Below are 15,217 nucleotides of genomic sequence, written 5' to 3'. Positions count from 1 at the left end.
TGATGGCAGCTTTTCTGCAAGCATCTGCCCTTAGCATGGACTCATTCAGGAAAGGATTATACAGTTAAGAAGGTCACCTACTATTTAAGATCTTTATTAATCACATGACTAATATACGTCGAGCTTCACTATGGCATTGTGGGCACTGTAGTTTTCACCCGCCTATAAGAAATGTAATCCTAAAGATCGCATAAAAAGAAAACAAAAACACACAACGCCAAACAAGTACAATATATAAATCTTTTATTAAAACTGAGTGACAACCGTAGACATTTGGGGATGTAAGGAGTGGTATAGAGCAAGGTTAAAGATTTTTTTTCATGGCTATCAATCCGGGGATATCACAAGCCACAAAAACACCAACCCCTTTATTAAAAGGCACAACAGCAACGTAGTCCGTCTTCCAAGAGAAAAAGCAATTAAGACATCTTATTCCTAATCCAGTGCAATCTTGGAAGGTGAAGACAAGAACCAGGAAGACATAATTAGTTTCCTTGCTGTTTCACAAGAGACCACATCAAAAAACAAACTTTCAGGTGTATGAAACATTACAAAGTTCGTAAAACGATACAAAAAAAAAATCATGATGTACAACAGGCGGTCAAGAAGTAGCTTCACTAGTTTCGCACCCGCTCGCCTGTCGATTCACATCTAGTAAGGAAGCCTAGAAATTCAGCCACTTTATTTACAAGCACCATCTTAGGCTGGTTTCACACTAGCGGTTTTTAGCGCAGCGCATCGTGCGTGTACATGGCATGCGTCCTGATCCCCTATCTTTAACATGGGGGCACATGGTCTAGCGTTTGAACACGTTCGTATGCGTTTTCATGCGCATGCGTTTTTTGTGGGGTGTGCCCAGGCGCGCCGGATGCAACCTGTTGCATTTTTGGTCCGTCCGACCTGTCTCAAAAAAACGCATGCGCACGGAATGCGACAAAAAAAATCACATTACAGTCTATGGGAATGCAGACGTGCGCATGGACATGCGCACGTCAGCGTTTAAAATCGCATGCGTTTTAAGAGTCAATATGGCTACGCAGCGCAAAAAAACGCTAGTGTGAAAGTAGCCTTAGCCCTGCCAATCTTACAAAAAAGTAAAAAAAAAGTTTAACAACAAAAAGGTGAAATCTTTGTGTGGAACAAGAAAGTTGTAAGAGGCCAAGTATAGTAGTTCTGTGTTCCCACGTTTGGATTTTGCTGCGCGTCTGTACAGTAAGTGCGGTTTATCATTAGGACAATCTGTAAAATATAAAAAATTAAAGCACAACCTTCTCTGTAATAAAAATGCTCATCTAGTAAGGTCATCCTCCAGAAGCAAAAGTATAAAAAGGCAGCAAGTCTAAAATCAAAACCCGAACATGGGTTTTAAATAATGACAGAATAATTGTCTCCGACCTTCAGTAAAGTACACAACACTCCTGTCATCCAACATCAATAGATTATTATTAAATACAGTCATTTATAATAGAGCATTATTTGTATATTTCTGTTACTTACACAGGAGTTGTAGTATCAGACACCAGACCAGTGGAATTAGCAGCTGGATTTATACAGTTATGCAGTTTCTGTGCGGCATTATTGGGGGGTTTTAAATAAAAAAATGTTTTAACCCAATGGTAATGTCTAGTCTAAAGAAAGTTGTTGAAAAGTATACACACACATCGGTTTTGTAGCCTGGTTTCCAGAACACCGCATGCTATGGATAGGATGTTTTATGGCATTTTTTTTTTTCATAGGCCTCTAAGCGTTAAAAAAAAAAAAATGCAAGAATAAAATGTTTTAAAAAGGTTACAAAATATAATCCCACACAAAAACACTATAAAAAAAGTTTTATATATGGTGGTGCTTATAACTATTTAAAAATGTTGAAAGGAGCGCTTCAATAGGAACAGCGCTGACAGCTCTGCCAGTCTCTCGAATATTCGCTGTATAGGTTAAAGGGGTTGTCCGAGGCTTAACAATTGTTACACTACCATTTGGACAAGTCATCAATACAATATCGTTGGCGGTCCGCCACTTCCCGCAATCAGATGGAGTGGGACATAAAGTACTGTACTCTGCATTGGCTGCTGCGTTCCACCCAGTACATTGCTTCTATAAGACCACTGCCTGAGCAGATGTCAGCTGATCGGTAGCAGTGATGGGTTTCGGACCCCACCAATCTCATATTGATGGCCCATTCTGTGGTTAGATCATTAACTGTTATGTCCCGGACAGTCCCTTTAAAGTCCATTATGTGGTCCAGTGTTGTAAAAGACAATATTCAAAATATTCGGATACAGATTAAGGACTCCAGCTGTGGTGAAACTACAACTCCCAGCATTCCATGTTGGATGCAGAGGTTTCAAAACTCGTGATAGTGAGCGAGCTAGAATAAAGTGTTATCCGAGGATGCTCATGCACTAGCATAAAGTGTTATCATAGCATGCACACTCATCACTATTCACAACAACTCGTGTGAACGGAGGATACCCTCCATTAGCAGTGACGCCATGTTGATGGGACACGCCATTGCTTCCTTGTTAGTTGGGTTTTGATCGCAATCATCAGAATAAAGGACAGATCATCTTCACAATGGAGCTTTTCCTTCGCCTTATTCATGTTGCTCTTCTACTTGTTCACTTAGTCTTCTGTAAATCGAAACATGGCCTCTTTCTCTTACAGCAAAGTACTGCTATTATCAGTGGAAATCGGCTGAAGGCACTTCATTCAGATCAATGGTGGCTGTTCACAGAGGTTGGACACCCACCAATCATGAAGCAATGACATGATCCAGAGATATGCCGTCACTTATCATGGGAATATACGTTTCCACAAGTCAGCAAGGCTTGTGTGCATGGGTCAATTACAGTATTCCATTGTGAAAAGGTTTATCGGGATATTAGGCTGTGTGTAGTACGGGCATATTCCCAATGCCTGACATTAAGAGGCTGATCCAGCACTTTATAAAAACTATGTAAGAAACTATAGTCCCCACCATTACAGCGCTGACCCTGCAGACGTGCCCCTGGCCTTACTTCACATGTGGCTGGCATGTGGCCAGTGGAGCCGATCACGTACATGAACAATGGCACCATGCCTGCTATTGATTACAACTGGCTGGCACAGACTGCCCACCAGTTACCAAAGACATAGGGGGTCACTAGGGCATCATCTTGTGGGGAAAGAAGAATAAATTGTGTTTTTTTGGTTCCAGCAGTTATGGAGAAAGCTGGCTGGCCTATTAAACTGGTTACGATACAAACAGTGGTCTATGAGAGAGGCTGGAGAATGAAAGCCGAGGTCTGACAGCCGCCAAGAAGTGAGCTGATGCCAGCCCTCCTGCGCTATATACACGTGCTCTGTATCTAGGCTTAGTGACGCCATAAGTCACAGATCATGCAGGATGAGGCCATTATACATGACACAGATATTTAATAAATTGCAGTGCTATCCATATTCATTTACTAGGAACAATAAAGGCACAAAGTATGGCGAGTAGCAGAGGTGAACCGATGAGATCACATTACACAATGGCCAGCCTAAGGTGGTTGTCCACCTTTTTGGACTTTTTTTTTTTTTCATTAAATGCATATATTTTGGTATAAAAAAAAAATACTTTTTTTGCAATAGGATGTGTTTACATTTTTTTTAGGTTGCCTTCTCTGTTGCGCTGTGTATTGCTGGCTGCAGAATGAATTAACTGAGAATCCATCAGTGAGCTCACTATGAAACTTGTAGATTTTATCTGATTCTTTTTTTTCCTTATCTCCGCTCAGATGATTTATGGCCATAGACCACATCAAAAGTTGAACAAAGGCCCCATAAAAGCCAAAACTATGCACCATTTTAAGGAAATCCAATTGCAAAAATATTTTTTTTTACCCTGAAATATATGCATTTATGCAAAAAAAACTCCTAAAATATTGTCAACCACTTTAACTAAACTGAACCACAAGTGAATAGTCTTACAATAAAAAAAAAAAATTAAAAAAGTAGAGCAAAAAAAGTTTGAAGAGCAGTGGATTATTTAATGCTAACGGCATATGTGCTTTTCTATAGTTGTGGGCGGCCACAGTACTCAATCATGTGTCAAATCTTCATGCTGCTCCACGTATCTAGCACTGAATTTCGCCTTTCAAAAATCATCATACAATGTTCACTAAAATGAACGAGTATAAATCCACACACGCTGGGGGAACTACTGCACCCAGCATCCATACATTGCCCCTGCCTTACAGTGCACATCTGTACAAATAGATTCCCTATATAATTTAAAAAAGGGCATACAGACCATTATTCTTTTAGTCCCTGTGTTGTAAAACCGTTGTCTGCTTGGTACGGAGCTGCTAGCTTCCTGGCAGTGTTCACATTTAGTGCACTTACTGTATCCCGGTCATGCCCCCTCCCCGCACGCTCCCTGCTCACTTATCCACCTCGGTGGACTCTACATACAGTCGCTTCCCCACACGTAACAGTAATAGGTAGGATATGTTACAATGCTCCAGACCTGTGGACACCTCAATTTGAGCTATATGACCTTGTACCACCGTCTAGAAGGTTGGAGGAATCCCCATTTATAACATAATATTAATAACAAGGCGTTGTATAAAATTCTGTGGTTCACATATAAAACGGAGCAGTTTTGTGGCGAAAGGTGGAGACTCGGCGATGTCACTTGTCGGCATGAGTGATATCCATCTCCGTGATTAAGAGTCAGTGCATTAACCTGCAGAAAGCACACAAAAGGTTATCGGTATATGTAAAATAAAAGTAATATATGCTGTATGTATATAAAGGTATAGGAGGGGGGATGAGGATGCAGTGGCATGGCATACGAACATAGGCTAGGTCTGCAGTATGAGCAAGGATAGCTGACACCAAATGTATCCACAGGTCCCCATTGAGACAACAGATGCCAAAAAAGTGTCCTTGGTGAATCTGCAGTGGCATACATGATGTGTACGACATGGACACCTATGCATGGGGTGGGTGCATTGCCCATTTATCAGATAACATGACAGTAGACGTGCAGATCTCTCACCGTTACTCTCCTACGCTGTTGCGCATCGCAGCCTCTTCTCGCAGAGCGGCCATGGCAAGACGCAAGTGTTCTTTCAGCTGATCAATCTCGCGTTCTGACCGAGATTTGATGTTATTAAGTTCCACATAAATATCTTTGTATTTTTCTGATGCGTATCTCTTATCCTAGAAGGGATAAAAAAAAAAGATTTTTTTTCGTATTGGGAAGATATACTGCTACCCAAAACAAAATTATTGGCCACAATATTGTTAAATTAGAAATTACGGCAATATCCAGAGTTTGACATTTATGCTTTAAACACAGCTGTTTCATTTGTGAAACAGTGCAGCCACAATGATAACAACCTTTGCATTAAAACAGTGCGGCCAAAAGTGTGGTGCACCTTTACGCCTCCATATTTACATACTGGGGTCCTTCCCCTGCTTCTGATTGACATTGCTCACTTCCCAGAGATTTTACCGCAAGAACAAAAATCCACTGTTCTTGTTAATAGCATGGGGATGTATTTGAGCACTCCCAAAAGGGAAGGAAAAAAAAGACACCAGGAGACCATGAGGGCTGCCTAGCAGACAGCGGTCTTTAGGATCCTACACCCCAAGCTGGCATCTTGTACAATTTGACAGGTGTGGACAGTGGCCAAGGTGACAACCTTGCAAAACCAAGAAAGCGGCCTGATATCTGACTGGCCAGAAGGCCCCTACAGTCTGGATGGATAAGCTATAAAATATAAGGCCTGAGATTTGTGTTGGGCTTCAACTATGGTCTTGCCAATCCATTTAGACATGGTTGTCTTGGAGGCTGACAGGCCCTTGTGTGATCCATTGGAGATCAGGAAGAGATAATCGAACACAGGAAGGCTTCCGTAACCAAAAAATTGGATCTGTTAAGGGCCATTTGGACATTATGTCCTAGAGAAGACTTCTGAGAATGAATTAGAGATAAACCAAAAAGGATGGGAGGACGATGTTCTAATTGATGTGGAAGAAAAGTTTGAAAGAATGTTAAGGGGTGAAAGACCATCTTTGTCCTGATGGATAACAAGGAAGGTAACCCTGCTGGAAAGGGCACAGAGCTCAGCATGGAGGTCACCAGAAAAGTCACGCTCCATGTAAAGAACCCTGTGGAGAGGCTAAAAAGGAGACTCCCGGAGTGCAACCAGATCAAGGATGAGGTACAGAGGGCCCACCGGATGCCTGACTCAAGGGGCGCAATGTGCCAATCCCAAAATGAAGACCTTAACCAGCTAGTAAAAATCCAGCATATGCTGAAAAAGTATGGAAAGGGCAGAAGAGTGTTCCTTTGGGGAGGCAAGGCTGAGGCATATATACATGCCAAACTGAAGAAAAGGAAGGTATTCTAGAAGTGAAGGAAAACCATGTAATGGAAGGCCCTGTGTTCACATCCGTGAGGTACGAAGGTAAACCTTGGCAGCTTGCAGCTTACAAGCCCTCAGCTCATTCTGGAGAACAAAGTCACACAGACCCTTGGTTTTACCAGCCACACTGTTATAGGCAGCTGAAGTAAATAATGGACACTGTGAAAGAAGGTCATAACGAGAAGGAAGAAGCCATGGAGCGTCTGTGACCAACTAGTTAAGGTCAGAGAGCCATGCCCAGCCAAGCCAGAGCTATAAAATCATAGTGACTTCCTCCGCCTTAAAACGCTAGTGAAAGCAGTGAAAGAGGAGAAGATAGAGCAGACAGAACTCTGCCTCCTTCCTAGGGTCTGGGCGACAAAGGTTGAGGCCTTGTGATTGAGCCAGAATGGCACTGGGTCATCTGTCTGGATGCTGCTTGAGGCTTGTGGAAAAGAAGAGTTCCAGGAAAGGAGAAATGACCCAGAAAAGGGGTCTGCAAGAATGCAGATACAGCCTGAAAGATATCCCCAGAAAAGAACATCTACCCCAGCAACTAGCACAAAAGTGTTCAAGGAGATTATAACGCTGCCCTCTGACCATCCCTGAGCCAGGGGGTGGAGGGAGGTTACACACCGCCCTGGGAATGAAATGATGATTGCAGACTAGCTATAAGTATAGCCAGGGTCTCAGTTAAGCTGCCAAGTCGTGTGGCACCACTGGAATAGTAGTCATTAAGTGGGTTGGGGGGACAAGTGGGACTCTGGTTACCACTGAAGATCTCATGGAGTGACACAAAAATGTGCTGGAACCCAAAAAATGGCACTAGAGAAATGGCAAGAAAGTGGGCTAGGGGAATATAGATGAAGGAGGAATCAGGAGGAATAACAATCAAAACCCATGGAGGTGAGGGTGAGGATGACAAACAGAAGAATTATGCTCACCCATTTGATAGCTTCAGACGCCCACAAGGTCACTCCTTGGGTGGCCTCTCACTATCGCATGGACAACACACAGAACACCTGATACAGGTCATCTTCTTCTACAGACGCTAGGTTAACCTTAGCTGCCTTGTGTCCGACAAAAGGGTATAGCCCACTAGGCATAGCCAACAGATTATTTCTACCTGGCGATGAGCCTCCTAGTGGTGAGGAATATAAATCACACTCATGTGTCTCCCAGTGCCATTAATAAGAAATCTGATTTTAACTGGCAGAAAAAAAAAAATTATAAGTGATACATTCTCATTAACAACCAAATGTCTTATATCAGCTTGTGGTTTATTTTGACAATGCAGAAATACCCTATTATTACTCCTGCAGTCTGTCAGGAGCAGGTCGGTTTATCACCGCTTCCATCTTCATTTTTTTCCAGGCTTCATAGGTTTCCCTGTGAGTGGTATGTAGGAAATGGAAGCAGCGGCAATGCCCATGGCTCTATGGGAACTGGCGCTGGGGGCCTCCATGGCATAGAAGTGCAACTTGGTGTTAGCAGGTCCAGATCAAATCTACCACTGACTTATGTTATGGTCAGGTATAACACATTTCTCACGACTACATAGTGAGAAAAAAAAAAAAAAGTATATAATACAAGCTCTGAGCACAAGGTACAGCAGCCCGGCATTGTTCTATAGTGTTTCGATGTAAATATGGTGGTCAGGGTGGGCTGCAATAGTCAGATATATAGACAACTTCCCTTTTTAATTCACTCCCAAGCTAGGTATCTTTTTCTGGCATCTATATCTATTACTGATTTTACAACAGTGACACAATTACATAACTGAAAGTCTTACTTTCTGCATGTTCTGGACATCCTCACGGAGACAGGAGATTTCTTTTCTTAAATATTGCAACTCATTCTCTTTCACTCGAAGTAAAACCTAAAATTAAAGCACTTCGGTTAGAGGCACAAGCACAGAAAAGGCTTTAAAGAAAAAAAGAAAAAGGAATCACTCAAATGATCCATGCTAGAAAAGATTATTGAAATACCAAACAATGGAAACCAATGTGCCAAATGAGAACAATGAAAAGGGTCCAAAAGATTTTATTATATCCATCTATCAAATATCCATCAACATTAGATGAAAAGTTGTATACATAGACAATTGTGTGTTCGCATAAAACATGTAAAAATAACTACTGCTATACAAAAACATGGTGAAACATGGTCAATTTTACCACGACATTTCCTTTAAATTTGCTTTAACAGGCACCCCCTAGGAAAAGGAAAAAACACTTTTTGTATTATATCTTTATAAAAATAAAACCCTAAAAATACCTTTGATCTGCCAAAGTCATTTGATTTATCTAGAGGGAGAATTAAAATGGTGATTGTCTTCCAGTCCTTGAGTATTAAGGCCACAGAGCAGGACAAAACAATAGCGGGAGGAGCAGCAGCACGGACACATTTACAAGAAGGACGTCGGCTGTAAATGGATCACAACAGATATGGGATCGAGGGGAAACAGGAAGCTAAAGTGATGAGGAATGGGGACCAGCGCTGACCGCTGGGGTGTGGAGAAGGGGAGGATGGCATTCTTTAGGGTTATGTGAACAAGACTGATCCTTAACGGACTGCTAGAAATCCTGCATGGACACAATCCACTGCCACTAATTTTGAGGTGGAAACTGTTTGGATTTACAGCTCATTTCACAGAGGAGCAATCTGCCGCCTTAATCACACGTGTTTTCCCCCAGAGAACCTCTAACAAAACCATGAGAAGACCGTGTGATCTGTAGGTTTCCACTGCATCAGTAATAGGTACAAGACATTCTTTCTTTCTAAAAACAAAGGACAAGTCCACGTTCCGATGTGTAAGGCTATGTGCACATGGCACCTTTTTTCCACCATTCGGATTACGCCCAGAATCCGCAGAAAAGGCGATCCATTAAATGAACATAATACAGAGCCTACTTATTGTCATCATATTTACACCAGGGTCAGTTATGCACCTAAAGGAGACAGTAATAATGTCACGGCCCGCGGTAATAATGTCACAACCGCGATACAGCACATTTCTATGCCCTACATTATGAAATGAAAAACTCCTGTGTTTCGGCTTCCCATAGAAAGCACCAATCAAATCATTGACATTTGTGTCACTTTCCAACCAGCCCTGGATAAATGATTGGTGATAACTTACAGCCCACACATTATTCCCGAGTCAAAGTACAACTGTGATGGTGTGATATGCAATGTGGATATCATTTTGTGTATATTTCTATTTCACTGATTTTCATAGTGTTTTTCTTGTTGCCTGGTATGTCTATAGCCTATAGATACAGTCGTATCTGTCTCTTGACGACCCCCTGCAGTTCCTTAATTCCCAAGGCTCCTTTGTCTCCTCAACCTGTCTGACTACCCCTGGACATAAGGAGGGGGCTGGGGAGGACAGGAGCTGTACACAAGGAAAGGGGTGGGGAGGAGAGGAGGTGGACAAGTCAGTTCCTGTGTGGAGAGCTTCGTGAAGACTGCACCCCAGAGAGAAGGAACCATTTTAGCCTCTGGTGCTAGAGTTTTGGAATCTCGTCTCCCTGGACATTTTATCCTGTTACTGGACTGCAATCTTGTTCTGGACTATTGCATCCTCAGTGTGGTGGATTGTTTATGGACCTTCTAATTTTGCCTGTAATAAAGGTCTTGGGATTGTGTGGTATTGGAGAAGTACCCCGTGACAACAACTACTGGAGACGGACACACATACAGGATGCGGAAACCTCCCGTTTAACCCATTAGGCACATTGTCCAATTGTGCATTTCCTGAACCTGTGTGGCTTTGGTTTCCCCCCTTCTCTGTATTTGAAAAACCAGAACTCTTACTTTTCCGTAAACATTGGTTTCCATCCATAATTCAGATACTGATACGTCAGTACATCACAATGCCATGTACACATGTTCAGTATTTTGTGAGTTACCGGTATTTGTAAACCCCAAAAATTAGGTTAAGAAAATGCGGAAGTGCTGACGTATTCATTATACTTTTACTCCAATTGCTCCACTCCTGGTTTTGGCTTACAAATACTAATGTAAAAAATATTCACCAAATACTGTACGTGTGCACGTGGCCTAAGGGTGTATTCTCGCAGAATTTTTTTTTGCGCAGTATTTGAAGCAGAAACTTTCCAAAAACCAAAAGGAATTCAGCTGTCCAATCAAACTAGTGGTTCATGGAAAGTTTCTGCTGTAAAAAAAAAAAAAAAACCACTGGTCACATCCTCACATAGCATTATGTTTCATTAAAAAAAAGATTCATAAGAAATGTAAGTGTATTTTTTAAGACAAAGCAATGCAGGAGTATAACAAAACACCATAAACTGAAGCATGCAAATTGCTATGTAAAACTAAAAAACATGATCCTCCAACCCATGCTACTGCAGTCACCTCCAGCTCCGCACTGTTCCTCTCTCCTGCTTGTAACCGGCCCTCACTTGGCCCATTACCAGCCATAACGGTCCGCAATTTTGAGATTTCTTCTGAAAGTCGGTTGTTTAATTCCTAAGATTAAAACAAATTAAACATAATTAAAAAATAATAAGTTTACTTACACTGCATGACGAAATTTGAAAAAAAAAAAAAAAGTATGGAGTAAAATTAGCAAGTCAATAACAGTGGCTTGCGAAAGTATTCAACCCCCCTTGACTTTTTACCTATTTTGGCACATTACAACCTGTGTTTACATATATTTGTAATTAATTTGTGTTTGACGCATCAGTACTAAAAAGTCTAAAGCCCCTGTCACACATAGCGATCTCGCTAGCGAGATCATTGCTGAGTCACAAGTTTTGTGACGCAACAGCGATCTCACAGGCGAGATCGCTGTGTGTGACACTGACCAGTGACCGGCCCCCCTGCCGATATCGCTGATCGCTGTTGGAAAGCCCTGGACATTTTTTTTGATCGCTGGTCTCCCGCTGGCCAGCACGCATCGATGCGTGTGACAGGCAGGAGACCAGCGATCAGCGCGCTGGTAACTAATGTAAATGCAGGGTTTCTAAGCAGCATGCTGTTCTTAGAAACCCGATGTGTACCTTAGTTACCAGCTCCCTGCATCAGCGCGCTGGTTACTAAAGTACACAGCGACACCGCGCGCTCGGCGTCGCTGGTGCTGATCGCTGGTGAAGCTGCCTGTTTGACAGCTCACCAGCGATCATGTAGCAACTCACTATCGATCCTGACAAGTTGATATCGTTGTCGGGATCACTGGTGAGTCACTATGTGTGACGGGGCCCTAAGTTGGAGGAGTGAAGACAGAAAAATATAGATATAAATTATATTTATGGGATCAAGTAACTAAAAACTGTCATGTGCATATGTATTCACCCCTATTTCTATGAAGCCCGTAAATAACTCTGGTGCAAGCAATTCCCTTCATAAGTCACATGCTTAGTGACAGGATGTCTCCTGTGTGCAATCTAAGTGTCACATGTCTGTCAGTATATACACTTTACCTTGTGTGAAAGGCCAAAGAGGCTGCAACATCAACAAGAGGCCCCACTAACCAAACACCATCAACAAGAGGCCCCACTAACCAAACACCATCAACAAGAGGCCCCACTAACCAAACACCATGAAGACCAAGGAGATCTCCAAACAAGGCAGGTACAAAGTTGTTGAGAAGCACAAGTCAGGGTTGGGTTATAAAAAAGATCCCAATCTCTGATGATCTCCCTGAGCACCATCAAACCTATTATCATTAAATGGGAACAACATGGTGCCACAACAAATATTCCAAGAGCGGGCGCCCACCAAAACTCTCAGCCTGGGCAAGGAGGGCATTAATCAGAGAGGCAGCACAGAAACCAAAGGTAACCCTGAAGGAGCTGCAGAGTTCCCAAGCAGAGACTGGAGCATCTGTCCATATGACCACAATAAGCTGTACACTCCACAGAGGTGACCTTTATGGAAGAGTGGGCACAAAAAAGCCTTTAATGACACACAAAAATTGTGAGGATCGTTTTGGGTTTGCCAAAAGGCATGTGGGAGACTCCCCAAGTGTACAAGTGCTTCTCACAAAACCAGATAATCAAAAAGTTAATTTATTTCAGTTCTTCAATACAAAAAGTGAATCTCATTATATACGAGGGGCGATCCAAAAGTAGTGATAATCGGTTATTTCTATTGCACACAGAAATTAAAATAAAATGTTTTCTTCTCTCTTAGGTACCCACTAGTCCAGGAAAAAAAAAAATCACTTAAATAGGCCACGATTCCCGGGAGCTACATTCATTTGAATATTAACTGCCAAGGAGTGAACATCAAAATGGAAAAAAACGAGCTCAGAGCTGTCATCAAATACCTCTGCTTGAAAAAAATGTCTACCAAAGACATACACAGCGACTTGGTGTAAACATTGGGGGACTCTTCTCCATATTCCACAGTTGCACGCTTGGCCAAGGAATTTAAGCTGGGAAGAACATCGACGGAAGATGAACATCGCGAAGGACGTCCATCCACGTCCCTCAATGAAGAAAACGTGCAAAAAAGTTGAAGAAGTTGTGTTGGCAGATCGAAGAGTGACTATCAGGCATGTAGCTGAGGTCACAGGGATCTCATATGGCAGTATTCAAAGAATCCTTGCAAAAGAATTGCATATGAGAAAGGTCTCTGCGCGTTGGGTGCCAAAAATGTTAACTGACGAGCAAAAGAAGACAAGAGTTGACATTTCAATAGCAAATCTCGAAAAGTTCCAAGCAGACAAGGAGAATTTTTTGTCACGTTTTTTGACCATGGATCCTGGATCCACCACTTTGATCCCGAAACTAAACAACAATCGATGACATGGAAACGAGCCGACGAACCGACGCCAAAGAAATTCAAAGTGTCAAGCTCAGCAGGGAAGGTTATGGCGTCCATTTTTTGGGACGCTGAAGGAATTATTATGGTGGACTATTTGGAGAAGGGAGCCACTATTACGGGCTCCTACTACGCAGAACAAATAAGAAGATTGCGGGAGGCTATCAAGGAGAAAAGGCGCGGCAAACTGCAGGCTGGAGTGCTGTTTCACCAAGATAATGCAGCGGCTCACAAAGCTGCAGTTGCCATGGCTACCATTCAAGAAGCGGGCTTTGAACTGGTGGAACACCCCCCCTATTCGCCAGATCTACCCCCAGTGACTTCTTTCTCTTTCCTCGGCTCAAGAGACACCTCCGGGGCAAGAAATTTGACGACAATAGCGACGTGACAACCGCTGTTGGGGAGTTTTTTGAGGGTCAAGATCAAGAATTTTTTTCGAAGGGAATTCTAAGTTTAGAAAAGAGATGGACTAAATGTATAGACTTGTTAGGAGACTATGTAGAAAAATATTTTTTTTTTTTTTACTATATTCATTGTGTTTATTATTGATTATCATTACTTTTGGATCGCCCCTCGAAGAGTCATTATACACAGAGTGATCTATTTAAAGTAATTATTTCTGTTAATGTTGATGATTATGGCTTACAGCCAATCAAAACCCAAAAGTCATTATCTCAGTAAATTAGAACACTTTATAACACCAGCTAGAAAAATTATTTTAAAATCCAAAATGTTGGCCTACTGAAATGTTCAGTAAATGCACTCAATACTTGATCGGGGCTCCTTTTGCATCAATTACTGCATCAATGTGGCGTGCCATGGAGGCGATCAGCCTGTGGCACTGCTGAGGTGTTATGGAAGCCCAGGTTGCTTTGATAGCAGCCTTCAGCTCGTCTGCATTGTTGGGTCTGGTGTGTCTCATCTTCCTCTTGACAATACCCCATAGATTCTCTATGGGGTTAAGGTCAGGCGAGTTTGCTGGCCAATCAAGCACAGTGATACTGTCGTTTTTAAACCCGGTATTGGTACTTTTGGCAGTGTGGACAGGTGCAAGGCCTGCTGGAGAAGGAAATTTCCATCTCCAAAAAGATTGTTGGCAGAGGGAAGCATGAGGTGCTCTAAAGTTTCCTGGTAGACAGCTGCGCTGACTTTGCTCTTGATAAAACACAGTGGACCTACACCAACAGATGACATGGCTCCCCAAACCATCACTGATTGTGTAAACTTCACACTAGACCTCCAGCAGCTTGGATTGTGGCCTCTCCACTCTTCCTCCAGACTATGGGACCTTGATTTCCAAGTGAAATGCAAAATTTACTTTCATCAGAAAACACCACCTTGGACCACTGAGGAACAGTCCAGTTCTTTTTCGCCTCGGCCCAGGTAAGACACTTTCCATTTTATCTTGGATACAGCACTCTGTGAGCAGCCAGCTTCTTTAGCAATGACCTTTTGTGCCTTACCCTCCTTGTGGAGTGTGTCAATGACTGCCTTCTGGACAGCTGTCAAGTCAGCAGTCTTCCCCATGATTGTGGAGCCTACTGAAACAGACCAAAGGACCTTTTTAAACGCTTAGGAACCCTTTGCAGGTGTTTTTTTGAAATTATACTAACTTACTGAGATAATTTTGGGTTTTCATTGGCTGTAAGCCATAATCATCAACATTGACAGAAATAAACACAGGAAATAAATCACTGTTTGTAATGACTCCATATAATATATATATTTCACTTTTTGCATTGAAGAACTGAAATACATTAACCTTTTGTTGATATTCTAATTTAGTGAGAAGCACCTGTATGTAGGAAGTGATGTGGTCAGATGAAACCAAAATTTAACTTTTTAGCCACCAAGCAACACAGCTCATCACCCCAAGAACACCATTCCCAAAGGGAAACCTGGTGGTGGGAGCATCATGCTGTGGGGAGGTTTTTTGGCAGCAGAAACAGGGTAAATGGTCGGAATAAAGGGGAAGATGGATGGTGCAAAATACAGGGATATTCTTGAGCAAAACCGGTTTCATTCTATCAATGATTTGAGAGTGGGAC

At 42.3% G+C, this 15,217-nt stretch overlaps 1 protein-coding gene across 2 annotated transcripts in view; it reads right to left on the bottom strand.

The window, feature by feature from the left end:
- Window positions 1-226: 226 nt before the first annotated feature.
- The window catches only part of TRIOBP (TRIO and F-actin binding protein), an 83,616-nt gene continuing 68,625 nt past the window's right edge, over window positions 227-15,217 (bottom strand). For both annotated transcript variants that reach the window (XM_073549494.1, XM_073549495.1), the window contains exons 11-14: window positions 10,758-10,871; window positions 8,170-8,256; window positions 5,024-5,187; window positions 227-4,708 (exon numbers count right to left, since the gene is read on the bottom strand). In XM_073549494.1, coding sequence (XP_073405595.1) covers window positions 5,026-5,187; window positions 8,170-8,256; window positions 10,758-10,871 — 363 coding nt within the window. In that variant the 3' untranslated portion in view covers window positions 227-4,708; window positions 5,024-5,025. The remainder of the gene's footprint in view (window positions 4,709-5,023; window positions 5,188-8,169; window positions 8,257-10,757; window positions 10,872-15,217) is intronic.

The sequence above is a fragment of the Dendrobates tinctorius genome, unplaced genomic scaffold (genome assembly GCF_039654945.1).
Source record: "Dendrobates tinctorius isolate UK_male_01 unplaced genomic scaffold, ASM3965494v1 ptg000159l, whole genome shotgun sequence".
Lineage (NCBI taxonomy): Eukaryota > Metazoa > Chordata > Amphibia > Anura > Dendrobatidae > Dendrobates > Dendrobates tinctorius.
This window is presented reverse-complemented; position numbering and strand designations above follow the sequence as displayed.